The 27593-nt window shown below is 42.4% G+C and overlaps 1 protein-coding gene and 1 long non-coding RNA gene across 10 annotated transcripts in view; one reads left to right on the top strand and one right to left on the bottom strand.

Annotated features, from left to right (window-relative positions):
* The window catches only part of thrab (thyroid hormone receptor alpha b), a 282111-nt gene extending 255488 nt beyond the window's left edge, over positions 1 to 26623 (top strand). For all 9 annotated transcript variants that reach the window (XM_037755729.1, XM_037755730.1, XM_037755731.1 and 6 more), the window contains 6 exons: positions 2213 to 2313; positions 3058 to 3205; positions 3477 to 3682; positions 12833 to 12979; positions 17168 to 17426; positions 18683 to 26623. In XM_037755729.1, coding sequence (XP_037611657.1) covers positions 2213 to 2313; positions 3058 to 3205; positions 3477 to 3682; positions 12833 to 12979; positions 17168 to 17426; positions 18683 to 18933 — 1112 coding nt within the window. In that variant the 3' untranslated portion in view covers positions 18934 to 26623. The remainder of the gene's footprint in view (positions 1 to 2212; positions 2314 to 3057; positions 3206 to 3476; positions 3683 to 12832; positions 12980 to 17167; positions 17427 to 18682) is intronic.
* Positions 464 to 5789, bottom strand: LOC119479814. Its single transcript, XR_005204760.1, has 3 exons — positions 5634 to 5789; positions 3413 to 3679; positions 464 to 626 (listed from the first exon to the last, which is right to left on the bottom strand). It is a non-coding gene; the product is annotated as an uncharacterized LOC119479814 (long non-coding RNA).
* Positions 26624 to 27593: the final 970 nt, after the last annotated feature.

Below are 27593 nucleotides of genomic sequence, written 5' to 3' on the forward strand. Positions count from 1 at the left end.
ATCCCCCTAAATCCTACACACTGGACCTTTAAGCTAGAGGTTTTGCTTCTATTATAAATGTTTTATGAAACCAGAAAATGAAAGAGTAGTTAGAAAGGATGGATGTTCCTTTGTCAGAGCTCCCAACATGCAGCGTTAATACTTGTTATCTAGTCAAAGATACATTTCTATCACCTCTTTGATTCTCCTTTGTTTACATTTGGATCACAGATTCTGCCTTTTAAAAGAATGCACAGTAAAAGGGAGTGAGGCAGCTGCTGTAGTAGTCCTGTCTGGGACCAGAGCCATTGTGTGGGCGTGTTAGTAGTCGTGAATGGTCTCTTGTTGTATGTGATGAAGAAGCGATGGACCTTTTAAAACGGTTCCCTTAAAGAGTTTTTCCTGTAAACAAACAAAAGTTCCGAGTTTATCCCCAAAATGAATTGTGTGTATCCTTGAGGCGTGCATAAAACATTTCCAAAACCATTTTTAAAAATATATATATTTTAAATCATGCATTGTTTAAATCCAGGTGTGTTAGCAGTCTTCTTCTTCACTGCGTTCGCTGGTACATTGCTGTCAATCAGTGGAATAGCGTGAAACCAATTGGCGAGAATGTGCGTCACGTTGTCCACATCCTCGTGCACCTGCAGGGATACAAACAAACTGGGGACCCACTTGTATAAACATTGGGCTTCTACAGGTCAAAAACTCAACAGGATCATTTTAACCTTGTCAGAAAAAGAGCTGATTGTGTCGCCCTGCAAGTCAGATAGAGAACTGATTCCAGCTGTTGAATGTTAATGTTGAGATATAAGTTCAGGCGTCACCAAAACAAGGCGGCAACACCACGGCCCCTAACGATGTGCTCCTTTCTAGCTCCCTATATATGCTTTATACTTTCTTACTTGCAGGTTAGCTGGAAGCTACGGAAGTCCCAAGAGGCAAGAGAGGAAAAAACGATCTATTTTCTAAGTCGGATATAAATTGTTTTCTCTTCTTTGTTTATGACTTATGAACTGGTGAAAAAAAAAAAAGATTTCCCAGGATAATTTTTCTAAGTTCTAAGTTTCATCTGTCAAAACAGGTGGGAAAAAAGGTTTACATAACAGCTAGAGCATTCGGTCTTTTTGAAGTTGAAAGCCAAGGCTTCCGTCTTTCGCGTCATCATGTTGTATGTTAGCGATGACGTCATTACGTCACGTTACATGTGATACAACACGCGGTGGCACCAGGTTTCCCCGTGGAAGATCGCTGTTTGCATGATCCTGTTTAAATCTATGTAAAATAAAAAACATAATATCGAGAGCAGTCTTTTTGCAGCAGAAAGCTAAGGCTTCTGTCTTTTAAAAATTTGCATATCTCAAAAACTAAAAAATGTACAACATTCAAATAACTTAGGACTATTAAGAATTTTTTTTTTCATGTTTCTACATTTATAAATATTTTGGATCAATATGCTTTTTGTTTTTATTTAGTAGCATTTTATGAAATTATTGTAATTTTTTTTTATTTATGACACAATTTCAATTCTTTTGTCAATTATTTAATAGTCTATTGGCTTCTATAACTTTGTAGTTTGGGTTGTAGAGATTTTAAGGACGTGAAGAATGTGAAGATACTCCAAGAAATTACATCACAATAAGCAAAAAATACTAATGTAGGCACTGGCGGAACCATTTCTATTGCAGAATTCAAAGGGTTGATAAAGATTATCTGGCAAAACCTTTTTCCTCACCAGTTCTTACGTCATAAACACAGGAGAGAAAACTATTTAAATCAGACTTAGAAAATGGATCACCAGATTTTTTTTTTCTCACCTTCCTCTCAGGGCTTCCGTAGAATCTTCTCATTGTCTAGAAAATAAACACAATCACATAGGACATCTAAAAACAACTAGAGAGTGTTATCATTCATCATCGTGTGAAGCTCTGGATTCTAACAGTGTGTTTATGGTGCAGTAGAAGAACGATGGATGGCCAGTGTTACGTTTCTCCACCGTCTGCTGCAGTGCTGATGAGTGGAAATAATGTGTAGGGGTGTATAGGGTGGGGTACGTTGGCTGGGTAGAGTGGAGCTAATGTGACTTGAAGGTGAGGTGGATTTAGCGTGAGAGTGATGGGATACCAATGTTGTGTATCGGTGTGTAGAACATCCTCAATGATAGAAAAAGAAATATACATAATATAATATTCTGTCTAATGTTATCTTTGCCCTTGCTTCTCTCTCTCAGGGTACATCCCCAGCTACCTCGAAAAGGATGAGCCATGTGTGGTGTGTGGCGACAAGGCCACAGGTTACCACTACCGCTGCATTACCTGCGAGGGCTGCAAGGTACACACACACACACACAACGGCAGAGTTTCAGAAACAGCAGGTTCATAACCTACATAATATCTGCCAGAAAACCTGATATGAGGCCACTGAGGTCAACTGCTTCTATGCACACACTCACGCACACACACTGAAGCTGTCACTTCAAAGTAAACACACACCAAGGTCACAGACACGCTGTCTACAGCCGCAGAAAGATGATATATCAACATATTTATATAAAAACCTGTCAGTCTGTCACGTCACCCCTCAGCTGTGTCATTTGTCTTCCTCGCTGTCAGTCGGCTTCTGTTCCTTCTGTTCCTGTTTATTCATCAATGGCATGTCGATATCTAACGCACCGCTGACAGGGTTGTGATTAAGCTTAGCGGGCATCGATGGTACTTGACGTGTGATTGGAAAAGAATACTTTTAATCTAATAATATATCATGGGTATAAATTCATCTCCAGCTACGATTTGTTCAGCTCAACTCCTACGCGTTCGCACAAATCGCCTCGGATTCGGTTGCAAGTCAGGTACAGACCAAATTAGATTAAAGATTTTGATTCTGAATTAGTTTTATCACACAGAAGAAGCAGCAGTAATTGAAAATGTCTCCCTGAAAGTTTGTTATTCACAAAAACAAACAGCATTACGACTCAAAGTTTCCATTCCTTATTGTCAGTGTCTTCGTATGTGCCTCTCTTCCTCTCTATATATCCCTCTCCTCGCTGACTGTCTCTCCCTCGCCGTCTGCCTCCAGGGTTTCTTCCGTCGGACCATTCAAAAGAACCTCCACCCCAGCTACTCCTGCAAGTACGATGGGTGCTGCATCATCGACAAGATTACACGCAACCAGTGCCAGCTCTGCCGCTTCAAGAAGTGCATTGCAGTGGGCATGGCCATGGACTGTGAGTGCCGTTTGATGAATTGAAAATTACACATTTCGTATTGTACTTTGAACCCGTTGTGCTTTTGTGTGTGTGTGTGTGTGTGTGTGTGTGTGTGTGTGTGTGTGTATAGAATATAGTATAGTTGAATATAGAAACTTTATATAGGAGCTGCAACTTTAGATGTTTATACGCATGCTTTAGGCACCACACAAACTAATTACATACCTCTTTTTTGCTTTCTTTTCCATGGCACATTCTGTTTTCCCCCTCCTCCTCCTCCTCCTCCTAGTGGTGCTGGATGATTCAAAGCGGGTGGCTAAACGGCGTCTGATCGAAGAGAACAGGGAGCGACGCAAAAAGGAGGAAATGGTGAAAACCCTCCAGAACCGTCCAGAGCCCACCGACAGCGAGTGGGAGGTGATCCACCTGGTGACGGAGGCCCACCGACACACCAATGCTCAGGGCGCACAGTGGAAACAGAAGCGCAAATTCCTGGTAAGAGGACGACGTGGAGAAATAAGCAAAGTGATGTACAGACGTATGCAAAGAGATTCAACACATTTGATTATTATGATTGAATGCACCTTTTTATATATATTTTTATAAATACATTATGATTATTGTTATTACCAATAGAGCTAAGCAAAACACCTGCATAGAAAACAGCATCATTTCTAAAGCCAACGTTCTACTTCTGCATCTATGGGTCCATAATGTCGTTATCTAACCACTTCTGCAGAAGAGTGTATGCGTGACAACCATGTATGAACACATCCATGTACACAGACACCCAACATAGCTTAAACAGAACTGCTAAATGTGCGTTTTTGGACTAAATCCGTCCCTGAATTAGTTTCACTTCTTGCTTTTGCACATTTCTGAGACCAACCAACCTTAACGGATTTCTCAAAAGTTGCCCAATTTGTACATTCTTTCAATAATCCATCCATACATTAGCTATGTAGGGGACAATGTACAGCGAGCCAGGCATTGTTGTGAAATAAACTTGCATCACCCTGAAGAGGTTGATTTCACAACAATGACCCGCTCGCTGTACTTTATGCCACTTATTACGAGACTACTTACTTGAGAAATCAATCATTTGACACAAAAATGGTCCTCCAGTCTCCCGAGATCAGAACTGCGTCCATAGTAACGGTCTGTCATACATAGCAACGGGTTGCTATAAAGAAATAACAGTCCATATAACGCTGAGATTGACCAATCGGAGCTTGTGTAATAAACCCACTTGGTCTGGAGCTGATGCCAGCTAACATTGGGCGAGAGTTAGGTGTTGTCTATCACAGGGCTGAGATATAGAGACAAACAACCATTCACGCTCACATTCACGCCTACGGGCAATTTAAGAGTTGCCAATTAACCTGGCCAGCTTGTCTGTGGAGTAAACCCACGCAGGCACAGTGAGAACATGCAAACAACACACAGAAAGCTCCCAGCTGGCCGGTTCAAACCAGAAACCAATGTATGGGTGTATAGTGTTACCGTTTGCCTTCGTTTTCTCTTCCAAATAAATTTGGTTGATTATCATATCTGATAGAAAACATTGCCCAAAAGTAAGAGATCAGATCCTTTGCATGCAACACTATGCAAAAGCAGTAAACAAAAAAAAAAAAGACAGATTAGAGGATTAAATACAGTAAATATGTGCTTCATAAAACGGCAGTATCAGTTTGTTCAAGCACCCAGGGTGGGTTGACTCTGCAGGAACATTAACCCTTTAACAAAACAGCTGCCCCAGGGGTAATTTCACATTAAATTATGTAGTGCTGCTTTAGTGTTTGTGCCTCAATTTACCTGCTTTTAACCCCATCAGATAAACAGGACGATTATATCCTCACACAAACATGGAAATGAAAAGGTTTAATTTTATCTGGGCGAGCTGAGCGCTGCTGTTTTTCACATGACTGACTGTCAGAGTAGCTCTTTATGACTTTATCACTCCGTATTCCCCGCTGTGCGTTTCTGTCTCTCTGTGTCTTTATTCCTCAGTTCTTTCCGGCATTCGGGGGGGGTTTATTCATCGTAATCCTTCTGGGCTATTAACCAGACCTAATTCCCTTCATAGTTCTCATTCACACCTCGAGTCTCTCTTTTTCGCTTTAATCTGTTTCCCGTCTTCATTTCTTTGTTTCCTCTCTCGCCGTCCCTCTGTGTCTACCCTTACTTTCCCCTCTATTTTTGCCCGTCTGTTTTCCGTGAGCTCCCCTCCTTATCTCAGCCAAAGCTAATCCTCAGTCATGAGCGCTCATCAGCGAGCTGGCAGGGATGGTGGCAGTTTCTCTCTCCTCTCAAACTGTCTTCCTGCTGCGCTAGCGCTCACATTCATCCTGGACAGCCCTGTCTGGTATCAGTGTCAGTCACACACAAACACAGACAGACACTGAGTGACCTCATGTTTTGGCCCTGGATTATCTGAGGTGCTTACCCAGTTTTTAAGCTCTCGTCAACGATTTCACAGCAGCATCGGACCAGAGCTCACGGACAAATCAAGAAAAAGATTTAAAGAAATTCTTACGCCAGGGACTTGTTCAGTGTAGGTTGGTGTTAGATGGGAGGAATGAGGGGGGTTCATCTGGAGAGGGCTTGGTAGCACTTTGTGTAATAGCAAGTATTGTGGTGGGAGTTGCTAGGCAACAAGAAGGACGTGGCCAGGTGGTGGGAGGATGGGGATAACGTAGGTGAGGAGGTGTGAAGCTTCGAGCAGAGAGGAACAAGTGTAAGAATTTCCTTAAGGGGAAAAGATCAATTTGAAACCCAGTCTGTTTTGGGGTTTTTGTGTGTGAAGTGAGAGCATTTTGTCCGGTCTTCACTTCTTCATAAATCAAGACTTTTAGACATTTAGGTTTAACAGGGAGTAGGTTAACATTTTCCACTTCGTCCCTCTTCTTCACAGACCCGTTTTTGTCTTTTTTAGGGGGGGAACAATCTGCAAGGAGTGGAAGACGTTAAAGTTAATATTACAATTTAGATTAAGAAACATATTTTTATTAACCCTACAAAGTTGTAGAAAGCCCGTCTCTGAAGCAGGGGCCTGCAAAAACCCAGGATTTAAAAGACTGTAACATACTGTATATGTTAGCCCCGAGCTTGGCTCATCTAAAAGGATAAACAGTTCTATTTGACACAGGCTTCACCCACTAACGGGGCTCTGGAGGGTGAAGCTACGGAACCCCTGAATATCTAAATTGACATGCTAAGCCAACTAGGGTGAGCCGTATCAATCCTGTGGGGATGGCAGCAGTGACACAGCTCCTCATACATACTGTACTTTAACTCACAAATGACTCGATGCTCTCGTTACAGTAAACTCTGCACCAGGTCTAGCGAAAGACTGCAGAAAGAAGAGGAAGAGGCTTAAAAATGATGGACAGAGCGCTCTAAATTTGTTCAATTCAGTACGTTGATCAAACAGTAAGCTGCTGCATGTGTATCAGGCTTGAAAGTAAATACCGGCATTAGACTTTGTGATCAAAATAAAGAAGATTAGGACTCCATGAGTACCCAGATGATGTGCAAGGGTATGTAAAGAGTCCTTGTTAAACATCTGGAATGGGAAAGTTTACATGACACAAACATCCTCACCTGCACGTTGATCTAAATGCATCTACGTTGGCGGTAAGACGTAATGCTAGGGCTGTCCCGAGTACCATTTTTTGGGCTCCGGAGCTTCAGTAGCAATCAACAGTGAATATTCAAAGCTTCGGCTGGGTGCGTGTGTGCTCCCGGCGCTCCTCCAATCATTGTACCGCCGTGACCAGAGAGATCACCGCCACCGCTTTGTGTGTGCGAGTGTGTGTAGACGTACTTCAAAGTCACGTTCGCGGGCCCTCCGTGCGTATGCAGCCTTCTTCTCAGCCCTTTCAGACACACTAATCTGATCTCAATTGGATCTCAATGTGGACACCGGAGACGCATATTAATACCAGGTGTAAATGTAATCAGGTTAAATCATATCTTGATACAATCTGGATACGAGACGCATTTTTAATGCCAGGTGTAAAGGCGGTCATTGACATCATCTATTGAATTCATAAGACGTACCAGATGCTGCTTCCAAAACAGCCTAAGTTGTTTTTAGGCGTGGATTCAACAAGACGCTGCACAAAGATTTGTTGTCCATGCAAACTGTAAAACATTTCATAGTTAGATTGATACTGTGGATTAGATTATTATTATCACAGATTCTGCAAGGATCCCATTTAAACTACTAACTAGCCATGAGTCAACGCACCTAATCAGCAACTATTGTACGCATCATATTGGCACTTTAAATGATGTTTTGTTGATATTAAAGAGGTCAGAGGTTTAGATTATTTCACAGCTGCTAAAAGCAACAACACATCATTGACACCTGCGTCTCTCATGTGTCTTGCCCTTTGTATTATTTGGCTGAACCTCCAGATCTGCGAGAACACACTGGCCTGAGTTACAGTTACACAATGTTCTCTCTCTCTCTCTCTCACTCTGTGGTTACACACTGTCTGGAAACAGCTTTTTACAAGTTGTTCCATTCATATATAGCTGTAAGCTTGTAAGTGCATGTCTGCACTTATGTCAAGAAGTAGGCATAATTATTGGTACCCATTTGTAGTAGAACATGTTGTCACAACAGCCCTCTAAGCTAAAAAAGCTGACAGCATATTGTTATGTTACTAATATAAAAGTGCAGCGTTTTAACATACACGATTGTGAAAGCGTTGGCGTTCTTGAGTCCAGCAAAGAGGGAGTGTCAAGATCAACAAACCCCATCTCATAGAAGCAAATGCCAAAGATCAAAACCAGTAAATATATTCCATATACATGTGGAATGAATTGACTTTTTTGCCAGTGTTCCTGCATTTGTTCTTTGAGACATAACTACATTATACGATGATCATAAAAATGATTAAATATAAATGCGAAATTGAGTCTTTAATGAGTTCCTTACTAAAGGCCGTCACACGCCGGGAGCTTGGCGAATAAACAACACAAAAATGCGAACAATGGGAATGAGTCCTTACCCCAAGTGAAGGAGTTTAAGTATCTCGGGGTCTTGTTCGCGAGTGAGGGGACGATGGAACGTGAGATTGGTCGGAGAATCGGAGCAGCAGGGGCGGTATTGCATTCGCTTTACCGCACCGTTGTGACGAAAAGAGAGCTGAGCCGGAAGGCAAAGCTCTCGATCTACCGGTCAATCTTCGTTCCTACTCTCACCTATGGTCATGAGGGTTGGGTCATGACCGAAAGAACGAGGTCGCGGGTGCAAGCGGCCGAAATGGGTTTCCTCAGGAGGGTGGCTGGCGTCTCCCTTAGAGATAGGGTAAGAAGCTCAGTCATCCGTGAGGGACTCGGAGTAGAGTCCTTGCTCCTTTGCGTCGAAAGGAGCCAGTTGAGGTGGTTCGGGCATCTAGCACGGATGCCTCCTGGGCGCCTCCCTTGGGAGGTGTTCCAGGCACGACCAGCTGGGAGGAGACCACGGGGAAGACCCAGGACTAGGTGGAGAGATTATATCTCCACACTGGCCTGGGAACGCCTCGGGATCCCCCAGTCAGAGCTGGTTAATGTGGCCCGGGAAAGGGAAGTTTGGGGTCCCCTGCTGGAGCTGTTGCCCCCGCGACCCGATCCCGGATAAGCGGTTGAAGATGGATGGATGGATGGATGGAAAATGCGAACAATATTTGCAACAGTTGCAACACTTTTTCAATAAAAGGTTTGGATAGATTTGCGCAGGCAGAGGACCAACTACTGGGAGCATCTAGAAGTCTGTCTGAGGTAAACTGTTGTATAGTCTAAACTACTGTTAACAGTTATGCAGCATATATGTCTAGGGCTTTTATTGTGAAAGGTAAGAGCGGAAGGAGTGGATCTGGTCTCCGCTTCCTTTGTCAAAGTTGAAACGAGTAATAAAGTTTGCCGTCTTGGATTGGACTCAGTGGGCAACCTGTGGGTCTGAGAAGTGAAGCCAATGCTGAAGTGCCTTAAACCTGCATTTTTTCTAACAGCCAGCAGGGGGCGACTCCTCTGGTTACAAAAAGAAGAAGTCTGATTGTTGCAAGTCTCTTTTTCACCACGTAATATTCATGTTCTGTGTGAAAGTACTCATGACAAAAACAACAGTTTTGAAAAAATATATTATTCGCACCCAAAAAAAAAACGCCCCCAGTGTTTAAAGGCCTTAATATGCACGTAACTATCAGACTACTATCGTGCTAGCGAAGGTCATTTCACACTTCACTCTTCAAGGTCTCTTATTTAGTTTTCCAGGCCAGATGAAACATAAACTACTGGCAGCCTTTCAAATCACACAAATCTCGTATTTTCAATTATGGACTCAGCAGCAATAGGTAAATGAGACGGCTCAACCGGCTGGCGTATTCTCACCTATTCAGAAACTAAATTGAAAAATCAGAAATCGACTTGTTGTGATTCAGTGCACGGAGGAGGAGGACATATGGTTCTGGTTGAACGCAGACATTCAGAATTAGACGTTCAAAAACATCAGCATTTCTCAACTACGTCCTCGCAGGTCTGCAGTCACGATGTGATCTTATCACCTTGTCATGCAAGTTCACATTTCTGTATTCGAGCACATTATTACCAGATGATTTATATCAATATTTCTCGGAAACAAATGACCTGCGGTTCAGATGTCTATATTTCATTGGAGTGTCCTGAAAGTGTGTGGGGAGTTCGGGGACTAAAGGTGATCAACAACTCCATCAATCCCCCCCTCCCCCCCCCCGCTCAATGACATGTTCTTATTTCTGTAATGTAAAACAAAACACATCATAAAATTAAATCTAATGTAAATCAGTGCAGTTCATATCAGAGGGGTGAAAGCATCCGAGCCAGATGAAAACATAATCTCTCCACTTCTACTGGAACAAACTTTCCAGCACTAATCCATCTGATAAAAGGTCGACAGTTGAAGCTCAACACATAACTGATGAGAGACTACAGTGATAAAGTCCCCCCTCTTTTCTCCTCCCAATATAACCATTGCCAATTCCCACTGTGTGCACTGGGGGTTCATGTTAGTCCAAATACCTTCTGCCTCTTTTGGGACAAACTGTTTCTTTTTAATATACAAAACAAAAAATAGTTTCTTTAGGAATGCTCAAGCCACATTGAGCATTACGATATCTCCCCACAATGTTTAGGCTCCACGACCAGCCAGCCTGTAAAGACATAATCCCTCGCCAGCCCTGCGGGTAAAGCCAAGTGTTTTCCCTGGATGCCGCCCATATGGCCATGCAGTTAATAAACATACATCAACAGACGCTGGAAAATCGCATTAGCCCATAAAAAAGCACATATGAAGATGTGGAGAGCATTCACAAACACAAATAAATTCCCATTGCATCATCACACATGTTGTTTTTTAATTGCTTGAGCTCCAGCCACACTTGTATTGAGATTAAATTTCTTATGAAATCACTTTAATAGTTGACAAATGGTACATAAAATACACTTTTCATTAAAAGTAGTAAAGTTAGTTGCAGCTCAGCTTAGCAAAACTTCCAAGGGTAGTTTGTTATCTTAAAGTTTAAGTGTCATTTGCCAGGCGGAAAACCCCAGGGTCTGAGAAGTGAAGCCAGTGCTGAAGTGCCTTAAACTTGCATTCTCTCTAACAGCCAGCAGGGGGTGACTCCTCTGGTTGCAAAAAGAAGTCTGATTGTATAGAAGTCTATGAGAAAATGAGTCTACTTCTCACTTGATTTATTACCTCAGTAAACATTGTAAACATGAGTTTATGGTCTCAATCACTAGTTTCAAGTCTTCTTCAATACAGCATGATGTTCATTTAGTAAATTATGGTCCCATTTAGAGTCAGATAGACCATAAAGCAGGGGATGCTTTAGGGCGGGGCTACCTTGTGATTGACAGGTCGCTGCCATGGCATTGTCCGGTCTGGGAGTTGTCCGTGTTTTCATCTTACAACTTTAACCCTTTCACAGTGTGTTTTCAGTTCATGAAAGTTAATTATAACCTTTTCGGTCACCTAAAAATATCTTATTCAGCATTCGGTCGTACTTAGCTCCATCTTCTTGTGTCACTTCTGGTTGCTTCTGGTAGCCTAGCGTGCTATGAATCAACAAAGCGAGCTAACGCTGGATAGCTCAATGAATCAAACTTGCATGCTGAGATAGTAATGATATAAGCAAACCGTGACTCCTCTTAGACCACAGTCCTCGCTGGCGTTTCATCAAATCTTACTCCACACACCGGGTTCGTGAGGCGCATTCCCTATCCGAGAGCGTGGCGGCGTGCATTCAGCAGCTCTCAACCTCAGCTGCTCTCTCTGCTGTTTTCTCAACACTGAAATTAAAAATGCCACTGACCTCCACCAGTGAAACCAATGCTTTATTTTGGCTCTCGCACAACGCGTCTCCGTCCGTCAAAGATATTATTCCGATTATTTAAATTTTCCATATTTGCTCAGCTCTCAGCTGTACAGCGGAGGATTGGCTGAATTTACATGGAAACCTTCTCCCTCTCCGGTTTATGACTGATGGCTCATTGTGGGAGGTGATTATTCTTATACTTTTATCTCAGCCCCGGCCTGAATAAATGACTTTGGCCTTGACACCCGCTTTATTCAGCGGAGCGTGAAACAATATTTCTCATAATCGCAGCCACGATTCACACAACTCTGTAAACATATGTATTACTGATCTGCAGTTCCTTTACCGCCACAGCGCTCCTCTAAGGAAGCGCTATCTGTCGGGTGACATGTCCCATCCCTCTCCCGGAGCACAATCTGCTGTCCTTATCTGGGAAATTGGTTTTAATTTGTCTCCCAAGGCAAGCGAGCACTTTGTAGAAAGGCTATGAAACCGTTTAAATCTGTGTTGTTCCCTCTGCTATATTTTACTCTAAGCCCCATTCCACTCTTATTGATTCTTTTATAATCTCATTTTATTCTTCTGTGCTCTTCAATAATAAAACACACTCATACTCTCCAACTGTAGCTTCTTCTAATGTACTCTATTGTTATATCGTAGTGCTCTCATCATTTTGCCCTATACACTTTGTTCTCTTCTTTATTCTGCCCAGCTCAAATATGCTCTCCTCTATGATGACACAAGCACTTTAATGTTCCATTAACATGATGGGAATATTCTGTATATCCTTTATTATGATCGACTCCAATACCAACAATGTGTTTGTGTGTTTGTGTGCCTATTGGTATCACTTTAAGAGTACTGGTATCATCATTTTTTAAACGATACCCAGCCCTAATAAATGCTTTACTTACTTCCTTACCCTGTCTGTGACGCTCAGCCTCAAGCCTGTTGGTTCCCGCTGAAGACATAAATCTCTTAATAATGCGTCTCAAATTGATTTTTGCATTTAAAAAAAAAAAGTAATAAAGTACTCAGTAGTTTCCTAAAACAGCTGGTCACTGTAGTTTTTACGAAACATCACTCAAACAGGAGGAAATGTGCATTTGTTGGACTATTTTCAGGGTGAATTAATCCACATTTGGTGTTGTAGTGACACAGAGGAAGAAGATGTATCAAGGCTTTGACACACATTTATTAATAGGATCAGTTTGTTGTTGTTTTTTGGTCTATTCTTTTGATTTTTTTTACAAAAATAATATTTTTCTAATCAGCCACCCGCGTTTATTTCCCCACGTAGCCAGAAAAAATCGGCCAGTCCCCGGTTGCCCCTACGTCAGACGGAGACAAGGTGGACCTGGAGGCCTTCAGCGAGTTCACCAAGATCATCACTCCTGCCATCACCCGTGTCGTCGACTTTGCCAAAAAACTGCCCATGTTCTCTGAGGTAAGTGGTGGTTAATGGTCTGGATGAGCAGAGGGCGAGTGTGGGAGTCTGACACATACAAAGACATATAACACACAGCAGACACTGCCGAGCTTCTCTCATCCTGTGAGTGTGTGTTAGTCCAGGAATTGTGTGATTTACTGTAGGAGGTCAATTTGTCTCCCAGAATTAGCAGCTCCACTGTGTGAGGAGGACCAGAACGATGTGCGGTGCAAGAGTTACGACCGATACTTACAACTTAACAGTATGCTGTGGAAAAAGACAAATGTATTGCGGATTTCTTTGTCTTTGCAGTTTAATAGAAAAAGACAAAGCACAGATCAGTTACACTTTGCTATAGCACTTTATAGCGCTTTATGTCTGGCTCAGAAAATACACCCAGAAGCAGCCTTTGTTTGCTAGTGACGATCGCCCCGCCTTGATTAGCAACATGTAATCATGTTTCTTGTCTCTGCTCCGTCTAATGAGTCCTTAGATTGGATAATTATCAGGGTAGCTGAGTTATTGTCTAGTAGTGGAACAGCTGCAGTGTGGGAGTGTTAGAAATACTAATTTCCCACCAAAATTAGTGCGTATATGCACGTTTTTTTAAACAAAAAAAAACGCCAACCCTAAAAATAGGCGATAGACTCTTTTCCCATTGCCAGTAGATGAGTAGCCTTTCTGGGGTTTTTTTCTGGTGTCACGTTCGGCGTCACTAACGCGCTGGGAAACTGGGTTAGTGAACAGTGAAAATGTTACGGTGGTTACTTCCTTTTTATTATCCGTTACTTCTTCAGTCTCTCTGTCAAACTGTCAAACCAGAGTTGGTGGTTGTTCGAACTTTGGAAAGACTAACAAAGATGGTTTTGATGAGTTGTATTTCTGTCGAGTTTGAATAAAGTATGTTTGGTAAAATTACTGTTTCTGTCAACGGAGTCTGGTGGCTTTGAGGAGCACATATTCACGTCTAACTCTGTGAATTAAGGGTTTATTTGCACCTAAACCAGAGTTGTTGGTAGTTGGAACAGTGGAAAGACCAACCAAGATGGTTTTGATGAGTATTATTTTGTTTCTGTCCAGTTTGAATGAAATGTGATTCCAATGATCACTGAGGCAAAATTACTGTTTCTGTCAATGTAGTCTGGTGGGTTTGAGGAGCGCATATAACGGCTGTTTCTTTTCACATTTAACTCGGTGAATTAAGTTTTTTCTTTACCAAATTAGAGCCTGTGATTGTTGGAACAGTGGAAAGACTAACCAAGATGAGTTTTATTTTGTTTCTGTCCAGTTTGAATGAAGTGTGTTTTGATGATCAACGAGGTAAAATGACAGTTGGACTGGAATGGCTTTGAGGAAAGCATATTAATTGTATGTTTTGTACGTTAATACATTATAATAATTGTCCAAATCACTGTTTATTTTATTAATTCTATATTTACTTTAACGCGTCACATAGCATTGCACCGGAAAAGGGGAGAAAATTAGCGTTTCACTGGTTTCCATCACTGCCGATCAATAAATTCCCACGACTACTGCAGAGTGATTTGTCCTGGGAATGAATGCTGATTGTAACCTCTCCCACTGAAGACAAAAGCCAGATGTTTTTTGGTGTTAGTGGGTTTTTCATCCAGTGGGAAAGAGGCTAAAGAAAGTATAGCTGTGTGAGTGCGAGAGGAAAAGTTATAACTGTAATCATTACCATTTTTAAGAACATAAATCACAGATAGTTTTGAAAGTAGAGGTCGTCACTTTTTTTAATCAGCATTATATTTTAAAGTTGAATTCATCAGATTGTTCTATTATTATATAAATGTTACCATAATGATGGATGCTACTATTCAAATGAGAGTGTAAACTAGAATAAATTGCTGCTGATATTCTATTAATTTTAGAGATGAAGAAACTAAACAGCAGCAGATATAATAAGGATGCTGAGTTTTAGTATTCCAGACACCGATTCAGATAATCAGTCATGTTTAATATGTTATCTTTTATTCACAATATAATAGATTATATTATGAAAGAAGCCTTTTTTTAATCTGATGAAAGAGGCGGAGGGAAGAAAACCTGTTCACGCCACTGCAGTGAATTACTGATAAGAAATGCACAGAAACAAAGGCAGCTTTTATTGAGACACTAAAAATTAAGCATGCCCTCCAGGTACACATTTACAAGACAAATCAAGCCAATTAATGCCAATTAATCTGCTCAGCAGTCAAGAGTAGTGAAGTAAGAAACAAGCTTACATCAAGGTGAGATTTAATTCAGCACATCGGAGTCTGCAGATTTAATCAAATAGGTTTCAACCCAGAGATTCTAATATCCATGTAAATCAGGTTGTATTAGTCATAATCTGTGTTCATCAGTGGAAAAACATGTCTCCCCCTCCCATCCCTTCCTCTCTGCCACATCTGTGCCTTTCTTCGATCCTTCCCAACTCCTCTTCTGAATTTCCTGGAACATACATTAGCATGTTCCAGTCATAATGCTGACATCCATCTCAAGTAAAGTCAAGTGTTAAAATGGCAAACATTCAATTTATGAATGGATGAGAAAACAAGAAATCCAATTTTCTCTCTCCGCTTGTACAACGAGGCAGTTTTCTTGTTTTGTTCCTCTCTGGGGGATTGTGTGAGCGCTGGGGTGGGTTTTTGTTTTGTTATAATTGACGACATATCCTAAGTTATTATGTCTGTGTGGCTGTTTTTTTCTGTGAAATTACCTGAATGTAATAAACAATTTTTCATCTAGTCTACTTTAAACTCTCAACATCAACTTATGAAGGACACATATAAAATATCCTCTACCTGTTTACCAAGAAGAACCAAAATATACCTCATTATTTTTTACAAATGACTGTTTAAGGAAGCCAAAGTCTGTTAAAAATGAACCTTTTCCATTCAGAAATAAAAAATAATTAACTATTTAATTAATTAATATAAATTGTGAAAGTGTATAAGGGCTTAGAACATTATGATAGAAGTTTGTGATGCCGAAACCATTTTAGAATAAGAAATAACACATTTATATTGCATGCAAACAACTGCATGTTTTTTGCCCAAGTAATTATCCTAAAGTGGGCATGTCTGTAAAGGGGAGACTCGTGGGTATCCATAGAACCCATTTTCATTCACATATCTTGAGGTCAGAGGTCATTAGACCCCTTTGAAATTGGCCATAACAGTTTTTCCTCACCAAAATGTAGTGTAACTTCGGAGCATTATTTAACCTCCTTCACGACAGGCTAGTATGACATGTTGATACCAGCCTCTGAAAGACAGTGAAGTCGGCCGAGAGCTGTTAAAGTGTGTTTTGCTTCTAACATATTTTGGTATTTATGTATCCTTAAGTATGCAAGTATGTAATATATTTTAAATAGTTGTAACTTCAATATCTTTAAAAGAAAGAAGTAACTTTTGCCCTTTATGGTTCTATTTTTAAAAACATTTTCTAAATACTGTTTTTGAAAAGTGCTGAACAAATAAAGTTATTATTAAAGTTACTACTATAAATGCAGATTCAGTTAGAAACAGAAATGATGATTGAATTATAATCAAAGTTGCTAAGGTAAAGAAAAACCCAACCTTTCTTCCATTACTCTCCCAGTTCCTATGCTTTTTTCTGTTATTTACCCTTTTTTTATCCATGTGTTCACAACCGTAACCCTACCTCTAAAATGAAAGAAAAAAAACAGTAACTACATTATCTATTACTGTAGGAAAAATGTTAATTTTGGGGAAATTATCCACCCTAATTCCCTCCTTGTAAAGACCGTTCAAAATGTGTTCAAAATGCTTGTCTGAATGAAGTGTGTTTTGATGATCAGCGAGATAAAATGACTGTTGTCCGACTGGAGTCTGGTGGCTTTGAGGAGCATATATTCATTTTATGTTTTGTACGTCAATACATTATAATATCTCTCCAAATCCATGTTGATTTTATTCATTATATATTCACTTTAACGCGTCACATACAGTAGCATCTCGCCGGAAAAGAGGCAAAAATAAGTTTGTCCACCCAGGTGTCATGTGCAATAACTGCATTATCTGCTACTGTATGAAAAATGTTAATTTAGGTAAATTATCCACCGTAATTTCCTCCTTGTAAAGACTATCAAAATGCTAAAATGTGTTCAAAATGCACTATAATAGTTTAGAGATATGACAAACCTTGCATTAAACATTAGAACCCTGTTTTTCCCTCCAGCTACCTTGTGAAGACCAGATCATCCTGTTGAAGGGCTGCTGCATGGAAATCATGTCGCTGCGAGCTGCCATGCGCTACGACCCCGAGAGCGAGACGCTAACGCTGAGCGGGGAGATGGCCGTGAAGCGCGAGCAGCTGAAGAACGGCGGGCTGGGCGTGGTGTCGGACGCCATCTTCGATCTGGGCAAGAGCCTGGCGCAGTTCAACCTGGACGACACCGAGGTGGCGCTGTTGCAGGCCGTGCTGCTCATGAGCTCAGGTTGATGACGACTTCTTTTTTCTAAAACTTACCGACTGTGCCTTTAATCTATGCAGCTTATAACGTCGGGAGTCTCGGGAGTTCGAGCTTAATTTAATGTAAATGTAAATTCTCAGTCTTCTGTGCCCTTGGAGACACACTTCCATGACAGTCCATATTCATTACCCGCTGCCTTACACTCTATATATTGTAGCCTATTGTGAAACAGAATGTAATTATGGCCTGAAGATTAAAATCCACATACATATTCAGGGTTGAAAGGAGGAAGTCTAAAATTCACTCTGGGTTTGCTCTTTGTAGAAACTCTAACATGAGACTTTTTGGGGGTTTTAGGAGGCATGTCACATAATATGCTCTGGGTTTGAAATAATAGGATGCAAATAAAGAGAGGACGTGTATAGTAGTACATATAATCACATAGAATATCCTAAATGTGTGATTTGGTTCAAGAGATTTTTCAGTTTTTCCCAGAGTCAGAGACTAATAAATCCCTCAGGACAGACCTTTTGTTATGTATTTGGTGTAGCCTGAAGTTATGTCAAACAGCAATATCAGGCTATCTTGGCTCCATTGTTGAGTGTCTATGGGGTCAAATAACACAATCGTGATCCCATAGGCATCCAGGAATGGAGTGAAACTAAGCAAGTAAACCTTTTCCAAGCTTTATCTGAGGGGAGGCCCTCAGTCACAGAGGTATCTACAGGTTATTAAAGTGGTATTATTGTTGGCGCCTCTCTCTCTCTCTCGCAAAGACATCCAACAACACAGGACACACTGAATTTTGTTTTTCACAGTCAGGTCGGTTGTTCCACCGTCCGCTATTTCCTCTACTAGGGATAGTAACTGCAAAAAACGTACACCGATACTTTGGAAACTGGGGATAGCGACCAATAACAACGCGTTATTACCGCGTTAACTTTGACAGGACTAGTAAGAATAGATTAGCGCAGGCAGAGGACCAACTACCAGGATCCTTTTGACCCAGAGCAACGTCTGGCAGTCTCTCTGAGGTAAATTGTTATTGTATAATCTAAACTACTGTAAGCTATTTTAGTTATTTTATTCGGTTGATGCCTTTATTCGTGGTGCGAAAGCTCAGAAAAATCAACCTTGCTCTGGGAAAATGTCACTTTTTTGCTGCGTAATACTCGCGTTCTGTGTGAATGTATTCATGACAAGAGTTGATGATTTCTTTTACACTCATTTTCACACCTTCCTTTCTTCCTTCCCTCCACGCCGACTCCTCCTGTCGCCAGATCGCTCCGGCCTCACCTGCATGGACAAGATCGAGAAGTGCCAGGAGACCTACCTGCTGGCGTTCGAGCACTACATCAACTACCGCAAGCACAACATTCCTCACTTCTGGCCGAAGCTCTTGATGAAGGTGACCGACCTGCGGATGATCGGGGCGTGCCACGCCAGCCGCTTCCTTCACATGAAGGTGGAGTGTCCCAACGAACTCTTCCCGCCGCTCTTCCTGGAGGTCTTCGAGGACCAGGAGGTGTGAAACACAGTTTTGCCACCACCCGAAGGGAAGAGGAAGTTTGTTGCAAACTGGGAGATGGGAAGGGCCATCATTTTTATAGGTGGGGGAAGGATGGAGGGAGGGTCCTCTCGGCAGGAATCTGCATTTCTCCGACATCGCATTTACAGTATGTGGTTTAAAAACTGGAACCAACAATAACAGAAACAACACACCAGCAAACAGGAGAGTCAAGCAAACAAGAGGATTTTGTTTTTTTTGAACACCCTCTCCTCCACCTCTTTCTCCTCCTTTTACTTATCCCTGTTATGAAATCCGTGTGGGGGCCCTTCTGTCTGAGCATGATGTCTTATCTAGTAAGAGTTGTAGCCATTTGCCAAGACACCGACACACACACACACACACACACACACACACACACACACACACACAACACACACAAAGCCACAGCCTGTTCCACCTCAGTTCTTCAGAGCAGCGCTCGTTGCAGGGGTCCGTTCCCCCTCTCTGGTTCTTTTTTTTTTTTTTTGGCGGTCACAGATTTACACACCTTTTGAAGCCCATGTTTCCAGCTTCACATGCTGGCCAGCACCTCTCAGTATTATTTCTGAATAAGTGCCAAGGCATTCATTCAGAAAATATGGACATCAGTGACATATTATTGTTGACATACAGGCACACACACAATCAGCAAAACACTGCGCATTGTAATTTCAGCAGGATGCTTTATTAAGCGCCGCTGCTCCGGTGTAATAATGGCTGCCGTAAAGCAGAGTACCAGTCTTTTATCAATTCCTCACCTCAATCTGAGCCGTTTAACAGCTGTTTTTTCTTAGATCCCAGTGAAACCGGTGCTATATTTATACAAGGCTACTCCAGTTTTATGAAATTGTGTTGTCTACCTTTGAAAAAAATGTGCAGAACATGGCTCCATATCTACCTTCATTTTGTCATTGGACCGGCTCCTGTGACACACACACACACACACACATATGAGCAGACTTGTCTTGTCATTGCCCGTGCTGCTTGTGCCAGCAGCCTACAGTCTTATTAATGACAATTAAGCCCTTCTCTCTCTGAGGAGTTACGGCATTGAAAGAAAGAAAGAAAGAAAGAAGGGAGCAGAGCTAGAGAGACGAAAGCAGATTTAATAGCTGGACTGTGGAGTCAGAGGCAGGGTCAGAATAAATCTCCCACATTCAGCCTCTAGGGAGGTTTTCAATAGCAGCAACCACCGGCAAGACAGTAAAGCTCATCTTACACACACATACACACACACACACACACTTTCTCTCTCTCTGTATTTCTCACACATAAACACACAAACATGAAAACACACAACATCACCTCAGAGTAACGTGAATGCCTCATTTTACTGTATGCACTGTGCAGCAGTGTCGATATACAGCCCTAACCTGCAGGGTTTGTATCGAGTCCTCTCCTCACGGACTCAGCTCAGTGTGGCCCCTCCAGGCTTCCATACACATTTGCCTTTTTTTACCATGGGCGTCACTGAGAGCAGGCAAATGCCAAGAAGGCTACCATTTACCTCAAAGTGGATACACCCCCAGGCTGGGGGCAGCAACACTGCCCCTGTGGTGTCAGGCACTACCTCACCTCTGTGGACACGGGGCCGCTGCCCACAGCCTACACGCAGACATACACCATTCAATGTGTAGGTTAGCACGCAACTGTGCAAAATATATATATAGGTGCACACTTGTCTTGGAAAGACAACACATCATACACAAACACACACACACACACACACACACACACCCTCAGTGCTATCACTTGGTTGAAATGAAATACCATTGAAGACAGGAGGGCCAGCCATCCCCCCCGGAAGGTTTTACCGACTCCAGGGAATGGTACCCATTACGTTCGGGTTATCTCTTTTTGTTATACGGGACCAAGTGTCGTCTTTTTTGAAATTCGGATTTACCTGTTTCTGTCAAAACAGAAACCGACTCACAGAAGCGGCGGAGGACAGTGCAGATGATGCAGCCCAGCTGACACCCCTTTTTACGCAAGTAGCAAGAGGAGAGATGACAGCGAGTAGCTGAAAATCCTCGGTGGCCGCGCCCCGTTGAATTAGCGTGCAGAGAAAGGGCCGTTTCCCTCTGCATCATGGCGATCTTCCACAGTGCACTCATGATGGCTGCCGTTGGATCTTGATAAATATGTTCATGGTAATAAGCTTCATGCATGGGCGGTGCATTAGACGTAAAAAGGTAGAATGTTCTCAACCGAAATGAAGCTTCTTCGGAGGCAAAAAGCTCTTTTAGTCTCGTGCACTTTACCGATGCATCACCACTATAACGGTAATATCTCACGGCATATATCCATGGCAGATATCATAGTGTACTAGCCAAACGACCATTCAAGAAATTTGATTATAAAAGCCCGCTCTGTTCATTCCAATTCTGGGGCCAAGCCGAATCTAACTGGGTTTACCACTCTTACAAGAAGAGAACGAAAGAGAAGAGAGACTAAGAGAAATCTATTTTATACTCAACGCAAAGCAGTAGTTCATACTGGGCACTTGTACAGGATGGGTGGTCCGCACCCCTTGAGAAGTACCTAAGCAGAGTACCACGTGGCAGGGATCAATGGGTAATCGTTAAACAGATGGCCAAGCCTCGCTGCTTCGACGTCTGGAGCAACGCTGGGAGGAGAGAGGAACTGGAACGCCACCTTTGGGCACAACGGTGGCGCCCTGGTCTGAACCCCCCCCCTTCACGAGCATCATCACCACTTTCAGAGATCCATCACCTGCCCTGCCTTACCCTCTACTCTAGCCCTTTCTGGAGCCTAGCTCAGCCCACCACCACCATTATAACAGCCCCCACCCAGCCAGGCTGGTGGGAGTTTTTGCACTACTGCAGCAGTCCTCCTTTCAGCCTCCTTACTCATCAAAGTTTTGGATTACCCATTAGTTCCCCCCAACAAAACTCACCTCATTTGGGGCGAGTTTTGGTGGGGGGTACTAATTCGGGGTGAGTTTTGGTGGCTCTGTGTAACAGAGGCTGGCAGTCGCAGTGGGCTCAGTCCCAAACCTGACCCCTTAGTCAGTATTAGACCAACAGCACATGACCCTCACTCCGTCACCAACCCAACCAGGGGTGGAGAGAGACCCCTGCGTAGGAGGGCTGTGTAGCACTTATTAATTCTCCCCGTCATTTTTCCCATCATCCTTCCTATAGAGTGACATTTCAAATTCAGAGCCCTCCCCCCCTTCCGATAATCATCCTCTCCTCTTCCCCAAGCACCCCCCCCCACTCACCGCCGAGTGGCCCAGAATCATTGACACCAAACGGGATCCAGGCCTCTCCCTTGTGAGACAAGGCTGGCCATAACTGCCCTTTAGAGTGGCGCCACCGAATGAATGTGATCGGCAAAGCAGCAAGCAGCGACGGGAACGAGAGACTTGTGAGATTGTGAGAGAAGACATAAAAAAAAAAGCTGAGGGCGTTGACCCTCACTGCCATCATGGACATGGGCGAGAGAGGGTGATGTGGCCGGTTGTAGAGACGATGTTAACAAACACTCGGAGGAAGGGGAGGCGGCGGCGGCAGCGGCGTAGGAATATGCCTCCCCTTCGGTTCCCACAACAACAACCGCATATGAGCCCCTGCTCCCATGCCAGCTGACAACCCCCCAAACGTCCCCCCCTCAGCTCCCTCCAAAAGGATCCAACTTTTCTTTATGGTGAGGATCAGGAAGAGATCCCTCATTCCAGAGATGCAGGTTTGGAAAATCCAACTTTGTAAAAGAACTGAAAAAGAGAGAAAAAAGAAACCTATCGATGTCCTTTGTTCTCGTGAGCTGACTGGGTATGTGTGTGTGACAGTAGGGGTTATAATGCTGCTTTACCTTCTGAGTCTGATTTAGATTAAGAAAAAAAAAAGATATATGAAATGATTATAAATCCACAAAACAAAATGAAAAGAGATGACTTTAAAAAAAAAAAGACTCCTGAACAAAATTATTGGAGATTTTTTTTTTTCATTTTATCATTGTTTTCTTATTTTTCTGTTTGTTTTTTGACGCTTAAACTGCTCTGTGTAAAAAAAGGAAAAAAAACAGCTGTAGTCACTTTTTGACCATGCGTGCAGTGTAACATAGAAAATATTTCACTTCTTTTTCACATCTATACTTTGTGTTGATAAGCCAACTGATCTGTTTGTCTGTGTGTCTGTCCAGTTGTCCGTCCCCTTTTATCAGGAGGAATTTACAACCAACAAAAACAGGAATTTCTTTTTTTTTTACATTTTGTTTCTTTCTTTTTTTAATGAAATACAACTTTGGAGAAAAAAAAAACACAAACAGGAAAAATAATGCAACAGAAACTGAAAATAAAAAAAAAAAAAAAAAAAAAAAAAAAAACTGAAACAATCTTGTCATACCTCACACAACACAATACTCAAAGGAACTTGGGAGGAGTCATATTTTGCAGGCACATGTGAAAGTTCAGAGATGCATATATAGATTTAAAAAAAAAAATGTATATGTTAAGATAATATGTGCTTGTGTGTACGCATCAGTAGAAGTTACAAAAGGACTCTTCCCTCAAGCTTTTGTGCTCTATCTTATTTGGTTGTGAGACGTTAGAGATCATCTGCTAATGTGAACACTTCTCCAACTTCAAGGCACAGTCTATAGACAGTAAACTTAAAATGTGAATGGCCCAGAGACTGAGGGATTATGACTTTTGTAATGGCTGAGAGTTTTATGGTATTGAATGTAGCTGACAGGAGGGGGCTGGACCTGAGCCCGGCACCCACAACCCAACTTCCACACACCAGCAGAAAAGATAGTGGTGTCACATAGACGTTACAAACAAAACAACAAAAACTGAGAATATATATTGCCCGTCTGCAAGGTGCAATGTACTATGTTGTGTATTTTTGTATGTTTTCTGTTTTGATTTTGATTTTCGTTTCATTTTTATTTTGGCCATAACCAAGGATGTAAATACAAAAACATACAACACTCGAGATTTATTGCAACAAAGTCAATTTAACCTCTCAATCCCCGCTCCCATGTACGAGGGGGGAAAAGTAATGTGTAAATGCTTCATACGTTTGTATGTGTGCACTCTCTCACATGTGCATGCTGATCCATATTCAGAAGTGCCCCGTGACATTAATCATGAACCCTGTGCCTCCTGTTGTTTGCAAAGAGATAGATTCGTACCCCTCATATTCTCACGACATGACACGCTACACATGAATGCCTATAGTTATGTGTGTGTGAGTGTGAGTGTGTGTTCACCTTATGGAATCAGATTCAATTCTTCTAAACTGTTGATGTGAGTGCTGCCAGCAGCCACGGAGGCGAAAGCTCAGGAGGTCTGGGAGGTGGGAGAGCAGGTTATTATGTGGCGTGAATGTCAGCTGACGTGGCTGCAACGCACGCACATCAACGTTGGAAAAGGCCAAAAATGGATTTCCCCCATTTGTCCACCGCCCCATTGCCTCCCAGAAGCCAGCCTACAAATCTTGCAAGCTCAGTTTTTTTTAAATAAGACAGTCATAAACCTGGACCAGTTCACAACAGGAAGTGGTAGAGGCCCCATTTACACGTGTCATTTCAAGTGTCTTGTATGCAGATCCAGATTTAAGACACTAAGCCCCATATATACGTCTCCGTTGGACAGATGCAAATCAGTGATGTAGTTACACTGGAGTAAAAACTATGGATGCATTTACACCCCATATAAAGAGAATAGGAGTAGAACGGACATTACTATTCAAATCAACGTAGTAGAATGGTCAGAGTGGTCATCGACTGGTTTGGAGTGATTCTATCCGGCTACAGCGCAGTTTGGTCAGAAGCCATTTTTATGTGTACCGTTCCTTTCGCAACCGTTGTAGGAGACTAACTTCCATATAAACTAAACCGACTTACGGCCGTGTTTCCATTAACTTGTCAAACGAACTTTTGAAATGTCACAATAAAAGAAATGTTAATTAGGCACGTTTCCATCAACTAACGACTAACAACAATCAAATGACCACAGCAAACAGTTCAATGTTCGTTCTTCTCCTGTTCTCTTTCTGTGATTTACACTTTTTCAGCACTTGGCTAGAAAGCATCTGAAAGCACCTCCCGGGTTGGCTGAGCAATCAGATTTCAGTCCATCTAAAATGCCTCTCAGAGATCCAACAGCTATCCGATCCGCCCAAGACACATGAAGTGAAGTGTAAATGGAGTCCTAAATGATGATGGCAGTTTGAACCGAGCACCACATTTGGTTTTCAGCTCTGACTGGGAAAAGCTGAAAGTAATTTGGGTCTATGATGATGCCCTTATGTTGGACCACAACAAGCAAAGTGAGGGTTTAGAGGCTGGCTCTGCGGGGGCCTCCAGGCCCATCCCTCCATAGATATTATGATCCTGGTTTATTCTCACATGTTGACACATTGGACAAGGGTGGAGATTGTCTGTGATGTTTTTTGGTTTCATGGTTGTGTTTGGTCCCCCCCCTATGCCAAATGTAGAGTTTGTGAAGACATGCAAGTAGCAAGATGTCTATGCAATTTCCCTCCTGCTCCCTCCGAAAGACAAGCTCGATGCAACAACAGCGAGCCCGTCTTGCTTATGAAATCAGATTCGGCCTGGCTTGAATTCCAGAGGTTCTTGACGTGACCTAAAGACCCGTGCTACTTTGTGTGGGCGAGGGTCAGGACTGCCTGGGGGAGCTGGCCTTTAGCCCAGCCGACTGGCTGGTCCTCAAGGTAACTCTCCGCGGTAGTCCGGGTCTCGGAGAACAAGTAGGAGGGGTACTGGGGATGTTGTGGAGAATATGGATTCTACGAGATGTGCTGTTTTTTTTGTAAACTGCTCAGAAAGTGGTGTGTGTGCATGTATATGTGTGTCGTTTGGAAGTATGGGGATGTCTACTTGGTGCGATGCTCTCATTGTTTGGTGGGTCGATCGTTAAAGGCCTCAAATTCCAAGATTTAGCCCCTAAATTCAACCCTTCTGCAATATGTGTGTGAAGCTTTAAGTTTTCTACCCTGCGAACGTCTAGGAATACTCTGGGTGGTCGATGTCCATCAGTGGGATGTACAGTACGTAGCATAAACAAGTTTACCTAACCCATTACCTCTGCTTTTGAGACGTGAGGAAAGGATTTGATTTAGAAAATAATCTACTTCACCCCCCTGAGATGAACATCCACAACCTCCTGACCCTCAGTCCAACTTGAGCACTTAACTAAAATGCACTTTGAACGGCCCAAACTAACCCACGCTAAGTGGAAGAATCTTTGGTGATAAGAATTGTGGCAAAAATAAATAATGTAAATTGCACCCAATCCAAATGCCTTTTGCACCATTTAATGTTGTTTCTTTAAATTAGAAAATAGCCTTTAGGCAAAGACACTTAATGACTAAAAGTTTACGATTATTTTTTTTAATGAAGTGCAATAAGTGAGTGAACCTTTTGGCGTACTTCTCGTCTCTTAGCAGATCTTTTTTTATACATTTGTGGGAGAATAATAATCTCGTGATTCGCTTTTAAAATGCGCCCACCCGTGAGAGCATCAGCTTAGACCCACTCCACACACACACACACACACACACACACACACACACACATATGCACACACACAAACACAGACCACTTTTTGTGACTGGGTAAAGGAAGCTATTGAAGGATTCTCTCAGGTAAAAGAACATTTTCTAATAAATGATGATGAACCTTAGATGAAAAAACATTTGTTAGCTCATCTTTTTTTTGTCTTTCTCAAAATCAGCAATGTTCCTTTTTTTCTGTTCTGTGTTCGGTCCAGTGTCCAGTGATTGAAAACGTGTAGACGTCCAGGATTCAAGGATTTGGATCCTGAGTCTACCTCAAATACAAAGAGTCATGCCCTCATTGCTTTCTTAGCCCTCAGTGAAAACACATTTCTTCATGTGTGGAGGTGGGAGAGTGTTGTGTCTGTTTTGAGTGTTTGGGAGCTGTTTTCTTTTGTTTGGTGCTGCGCTGTATGGAAGCCCATTACCGCCAGGAAAAGAAAAGTCAAGGTAGTTTTATTTATGTAGCCCAATATCAGAAATTTTCCTCAATAGGCTTTACAATCTGTACAACATACGACAACCTCTTTTTTAAGACCCTTGATTCGTAAAATAACTAATTCACACTACACGACTTAAGCCCTGCTTTTCCGCTCCTCGACAGTTTTTGGAGCTTTCAGACAAAAGCCCCAGATCAGATGCAAATCGCCATTGACTCGCCACTTGCACATCGGCGCTCGAGCGTCATGTGTGAACTGCTCACACCGAGAGGCGCACAGATGCTCTCCGACACGTTCCAGATATCTAGCATGCTAAATCTCTGGACCTGTCGGGTAATTCGGCCACGAGCTACAGCCAATGAGAGCGCGAGACGCGAATTGAGGGGAAACCAAGCCCCCAGGAAGAGCGCCAGTCATTGATGCCAATTTTCGTAGTGGCCAAACGGCGGTACTATAAATTCCGTGTCCGTCACGTGAGGCCATTGGGCCCAAAAATACTTTTTCCCATAGACTTACATTGGGAAAGAGACGTCTGTAACTCAGCGGATAATTTTTTTGTAGGTGAATCAACTTCCCAGTACGAACACCTGGATAGCCCTTATTTAAATCATTAGGTCCTAAAAGTTGTAAAATAGCCGAATCCAGAGTTATTTCCCTT

This window comes from Sebastes umbrosus, chromosome 20 (genome assembly GCF_015220745.1).
Source record: "Sebastes umbrosus isolate fSebUmb1 chromosome 20, fSebUmb1.pri, whole genome shotgun sequence".
In the NCBI taxonomy this organism is placed as follows: domain Eukaryota; kingdom Metazoa; phylum Chordata; class Actinopteri; order Perciformes; family Sebastidae; genus Sebastes; species Sebastes umbrosus.